The 6,000-nt window shown below is 44.8% G+C and overlaps 1 protein-coding gene across 2 annotated transcripts in view; it reads left to right on the plus strand.

The window, feature by feature from the left end:
• The window catches only part of LOC135899060 (cap-specific mRNA (nucleoside-2'-O-)-methyltransferase 1-like), a 102,902-nt gene extending 98,698 nt beyond the window's left edge, over positions 1 to 4,204 (plus strand). For both annotated transcript variants that reach the window (XM_065428307.2, XM_065428308.2), the window contains one exon: positions 3,853 to 4,204. In XM_065428307.2, the coding sequence (XP_065284379.1) occupies positions 3,853 to 4,112 (260 nt within the window). In that variant the 3' untranslated portion in view covers positions 4,113 to 4,204. The remainder of the gene's footprint in view (positions 1 to 3,852) is intronic.
• The last annotated feature ends 1,796 nt before the right edge of the window (positions 4,205 to 6,000 follow it).

Here is a 6,000-nt window from a genome sequence, read left to right on the forward strand (position 1 = left end):
GTTGGACTCCCAGCTTGATTCCCTGCTGTACTGGCAGTATTTAGTTAGAGGCAAAATGTTAATTCTAGGGATGGTTGAGTAGTCGGAAGTTTTATAGGCTTATGTCTCAGGCACGAAGGAAAGAGACAGGTGATCCGAATCGACGCCAGAATGGAACTGCGAGCTATGGCTTCGCGTGCCACGACCAGGCACCGTCTTTATTTTCTTCTCATGCGGGCATGCGCTATCTGGGTTTCGCCCAGGCCAGGGCACTACAGTTTCTTATATAAATAGTATGTTACCAACTACAGTAGAAACTCATTCATATGTGTAGAAAAATAAACGTGAGAAAAGACATACTAACCGAGAAAACATACAATCAGAAGTCACTAAAAAAATCTACAGACTCAACTGTTGTTGACATTTGTGTAATGTAAAGCATTATGCGAATCGTTGCAGCACGAGACTAAAACATGAGCCATGCTGGTGGGGTTCGAAAGGCCCCGAAACTTGCATTGTCATTTTTACGGCTTCAGCAAGCTTAAGTTTGTTCTTCTCAACTTCAGCTTGGGTGAGCAGCTTCTTCGAGCAGGGCATTTTGTTGGGACGTTTGGACATGCCCACTTGGCGCAAGTCATTCTGGCACAAGATGCGGACGCATGTCGAGCTTGTAGAGCCTGAGCAACCCGAGGTGCACGTGGCCGTTTTTCTGTTGCACACTGTTTTGAGAGACTGCGATTGGAAACGTAAATGAAATTTAGCTGGTGGGCAACACTGGAATACAATGCCTATGGTGCCACCAGAGCAGTACATGATGCCCATGCACATGCAGCATGGAGCACATGGAGCATGACCGCACATGCAGCAGGGAGGGGCAGCGCGTTTGGATTATCGCCTATTAAAAGCATGCAGTACGCTTCCAACGGCAGTACGGCCCCTACGCTGTAAAACAGATAAGTGAATGGGCTTGTTGCAATAGGATTGGTGGCGATAGCTATGAATGCGATGTGCGACAACCCGGGAGGAGATTTGCTGATACCTCAATAAGAAACTTAGTGCCTAAACTAACATTGCGATTTGTTACTGTTGCCGTGCGGGCACAGGAAGTGCTCCTATTGGCTGATGCAGATTTAAATTGCCAGCAGATTTTTCATGTGCGTTTTGACAGCAGCAAGCTGCGAATTTTTTGTCCCGGTGAAGTTTGGCAATTGTAGTAGGATGCATCACTGGCTCGTGCTAGTTTTGTAAATGCATCTAAAATGCAAAATTGGTGAAGTTACAACTAAAAATTGTGGAGTGGTACTTGAAAAAGAGAGAATAGGGGCTTAGTTGCGTGTACTCCCCTCTCGGTCGCAAAATTTCTGCGGAGAACCCTGCTGTGAACCCATAAATGCTGGGTGTGTTTGGGTAATTTTTCTGCCTTGTTCTTGTTTCTCTCACCGCATAACTTTGTTGGTCCTGTCAAGGTTAAAATAATGAAAGTTTACTGTATTGGAAAGCAGTGGCTCACTTGCACAGCCCTACAATGTGTCAATCAATCCGATACAGTATTATTCCTAATCGATTGTTCATGTTCCCATGCTCAGTCATTGATGCAGCTGCCATTCTGGCCAATAGAATCTTTTCTGTACATGAGTGGAACATTGCTTTTTGATGACAAGTTCTTAGCTGACTTCAGATGGATTTGGCGTATCTGGGATCTGGGTATCTTGCAACCATTTCAAAGAAACAAAAATGGTCGATCAGGTGACTTGCATATGTATGAACATGAAAATCGTATCAAATGATACCTCTCCACGTCAAGAACACGAAGCAGTACGGTAAAGTAAAATTCCAAGCAAGTGCCCCTCCCCCCCTCTGGGGTGAAAGACAATCCCAGAAAGTTTGCAGGTGGGAGGTGGGCCTTGCTCAGTTGTGGAGCGAAATTCAAGGCCTGTCAGCCTCGGATCCTGTGGCCAGCAAGCTAGGCCTGCCAGCTCCTAGTCATAGGCAGCTGTCAACAAAGCCGACACGGCAGACGTGTCCTTGCGGAAACACGTCTACGCTGCTCACATACAGTAGTTGTGTTTATATTCGCATCTTTTGTTTAAAACAAAAGAGCTTTGCAAACACGTTTGTTTTCACTTTATTCGCGAAGTCATTCCGAGTGACCATGCAAGGGCGCCAGTTCGCCGCTCACTCATTTATGCCACGTGTCCTGAATCATTGGTTGTGGCAAGTTGGACTCCAACGCGGCGTGATGGATCGCATGCAAAATCGCACCATTTGTCTTGCACTACGTGACACTTGGCATGGTTGACCAAAACAGTGACTGACAAAGGCAATGGCTTTGGATACCTGGCTATGGTGAACTATCGGGCCTTGGCAGAAATGCGGCTAAGCAATAAATTTATTTCACACTGAATTGCATCATTTTATGTAATATAAAATGACATCTCGTAAGATGTTGACAAAAAAAAACGGTAGCCAAGCAGTCAGGTGAAAATGCATGATGCGGTGGACAGGCTGAAAAAATGGAGGGGGCGTTTGCTTGGTAGTTGGCATCAATTTCAGGTCACTCGAAAGTGGAGGGACGTGCTTAAACAGGTAGGGGGGCTTGCTCGGAATTTTGCAGTAGTCAGAAACTAAGGATACAATTAAAGACGAGTATAATTAGCCATAAATGGGGTGGGATGTCAATGCCTGTGTCACCGGTGTCATGGTGGTGTCATGCCACCACCAAAGCGCCCTCTAACTTTATTGCCCAGCCCTCTGCTAGATGGTGCGAAGTGCCTGAATTTGGGACGGAGGAGAGCTGGGTTAGAGAAGCAGTGAGAGTGGCAAGCCGCCGATCGTGTGAGTGCGTCGCCTGTGCCTTGAGTGTCTGTTTTGAAGAAGCTGTAAGCACTAGGGGCTAATAGACCCTATTCTACGTGGTAGCGTGAAAGAGCAAGAAAAGTAAGGCGAGGGGTGCATTGCAGAGCATGCAATGCCGAAGAAAGAAAGCTTGAACCAAGTTTTGATGCTAAACAAGACAAGGTCGATGTAACTGCACATGAAATACAATACGAATACGAAGCAAAATGATTCAATAATGAACACGAGAAATAGAGAGAATAGAGAGATATAATAAACATTTAATCAGGGAATCATTTGAACCACCATGTATGTCGACCTTGTCTTCTTTAGCGTGAATACTTGGTTGAACCTTTCTTTCTTTAATGCAAAAAAGCCTTAAGTGCCTCATGGGTTGAAAAATCAATTGTTTTACATTATGAAAAAAATTGCCATCTGGCATTATGGCACCAAAATTGTTGGTGTCACCCACGACCATTCGTGGGACCAAAATTCAATGGCACCGAAATTGAGGCTAAGTTAATTAGGGCTAAGTTAATTACAGCACTTGAACACAAGACTTTTGGTGAAGTCGGACCCTCGATTTTGGTCGGACCAAAATTCGATGGCACCAAAAATTGATGGTGCTACTATGCATAGTTAAACTCACGACCATTTGCAGAAGTTGAACCTAAGACCTTTGGTGTTAATTAAGGCAAAGTTAATTAAGGCACAGTTAATTATGATATAATTAAGGTGCTCGAAGCCACAACCTTTGGGGACAAAACAAGTGATACGAAGTAACAACTCATTCGAATGAGAATATCAAGTAATTTCAGGGATGTCTCGTGATGGCGAAGGCTTCTGCCTTCATCCTCTTTAGTGTATGCTCAAGCGACTGTCAACTTTTTGTATGTTCATGCCTGTTTAAAAATGAATTGAAACTAACTCTCTGAATGGCCCTTGTATTAGAACACCATCATTCAAACAGTAGGAACTTTGGTACTTCTGCAGTAGCAGCTTATATCCACTCCTGTTTTGTAACCTACGTTTATGCAGAGCCATGGCATGAAGAGTTCAGTACGAGTTCACAACGCACCTACTACTTCAACACCATGACGAGAAAGAGCGACTATGAGATGCCCAAGTATGGGTGCGCAGCCACTTTTAAGGACTGCTTCCAGTCGGCCGTGCTTTGGCCGTGGGTTCCAGGCCTCCGAATCCTGCCCCCCCAATCACCATCCGAGACATGCCCGAACGATGGCCGTGTCCATCGCATGACCCTCATCAACTTTGTCAAGAAGAGACTAGAAAAGTGAACCATTGGAATGGACTGCCATGAGAATGTACATTAACTGCGTGTGCTGAAAGCAGAGTGATGACGAATGAAAGAGTCTGGCATGTGATGCAATCCTCTCCTCTGTTTTGCTTTATTTATTTTACTCACTTTGTGTCCACGAAAGGGCAATACATATCAGTAATAGTGGTAGTATATATTACTGTTGAGAAAATGGAAAAGTGTGATCGCAGGCATCATAGCTGTGTCGCATTCATGCAGTCACTGGAATGGTCCTGAAGAAGGGCAGGAGGGTGGGGGAGGAAGGCCTGAGGGGAAGGGTATTAAAAAAAAAGCCAAGAAAGACGCATAAACAAATGAACGCATATGCACTTGAGATATGTCCAGTTGCCCAACCCTGTCAATGTCCTTGCTAGAGCTGTGTCCATTGTGAAGTTTAGCCAGGCTCACAAATGCTCTAGCACACGTGAGACATGTGTCCAAATGCATGTGTGGACCACTAACGTCTAGCATTCCTTGCTATCCCAGGTTGATATGCTGACCCCCCAGTAATATACTGCAGATATGGAATTTTCAGATTTGGTCATTTTCAAGTTTTACAGAACTTTTAAAAGTAACTTGTGGCTAATTGTACAATTCTCATCCCTGAGCAGGATGATTTCAAGAGGCAGACAATAATTGCATGAGAAATCGAGCACATATTCAACTAGTTAACTTCCTAGTTATTTACTTCATGGCAACTATTGCAATTTACGAATTGTAACTGGAGAGTTTACAAGACATATCCACTTGAAATGAATTACCAGGATTACACCACTTCCGAGATATTATTTCCCTAAGTGTGGGATGAAATACTCGGCTGTTCCAGTTGCTTTTGTGCTTCAATGCATAAACGAGCCTTTTGTTAAAGAGGGCTTGACACGGTCACCCAACAATTTTCGGTTTTCCACAAGAAATTGTAGTAGGGGGTCTAGTATGGCTATACATGTGTAAAAACTGGGCTGTACATATGCCTGTCCAAAATACGAGATAGAAGTCGCTGGCTCTAAGCCCCGCCCTCCAGCGCCGACTGCCATATTGCCATTCCATGTGTAAATTCATGTGCTGCATGGAACTGAGCCATTGTCTGCTACAAAATCGGCCACCGCACCATGCGACGTCAGAGTATGGCTGCCGTTCATTGCAATATTTGCTCGATATCGCATGCCTTGTCTTTGACACCGACAACTTCGTGTGAAGCAAGCAACGAACCTTCAAGCAGCAGAAGCAGCGATGGCATCGTGTACGCTTCACATTTTGACTTTGACCCCATCGTCACCAGCTCAAGAGACAGCGCAGAAGACGTGGTCGACAGAGACGACGACGTTAGTGTTGCGCAAAACGCTGGTGATTCCCTCCGCACTGGTGAGTACTATAGCTTCATTTCATCATATTTCGTGCGTGCAGCACTGCTTAGCCAGCCGTTCACGTTAGATGAAGTGTGGTGCTACTTCGCACAATGCAAATAGTGCGAAGTAGATTGCTTGCTGGCATGAATTCTATGCATGCATGTATCTCAGGTCCGTACTCAACAAAAGTACGATTTCATTAAGCTGCCGTGCATTCCTACCAGCCTTCATTTTTTTTCCTCCCCTGTACTTCTGTGTACATGTGCCCACGGTGCAAGGATTTTGCGCAATGTATGCTTTGGCTGAACCTCTACTTGCACTTGCTTTATTGCACCCAATATCAGTAAAAGAATAGCAAGTCTAACATTTAGCCGGGGCACTACCTGCCTGCAGCCTCAAGAAACATCAATAAAGTGCTTCCAAGAGCATACTCGCTTAGAGCTCACTAGGCTGCGTTACAAGATTGCCAGCGGCGATACCATTTTATCTTTTCAGTGGGATTAGTTCAACAAACAGTGGACA

The sequence above is a fragment of the Dermacentor albipictus genome, chromosome 7 (assembly GCF_038994185.2).
Source record: "Dermacentor albipictus isolate Rhodes 1998 colony chromosome 7, USDA_Dalb.pri_finalv2, whole genome shotgun sequence".
NCBI lineage: Eukaryota > Metazoa > Arthropoda > Arachnida > Ixodida > Ixodidae > Dermacentor > Dermacentor albipictus.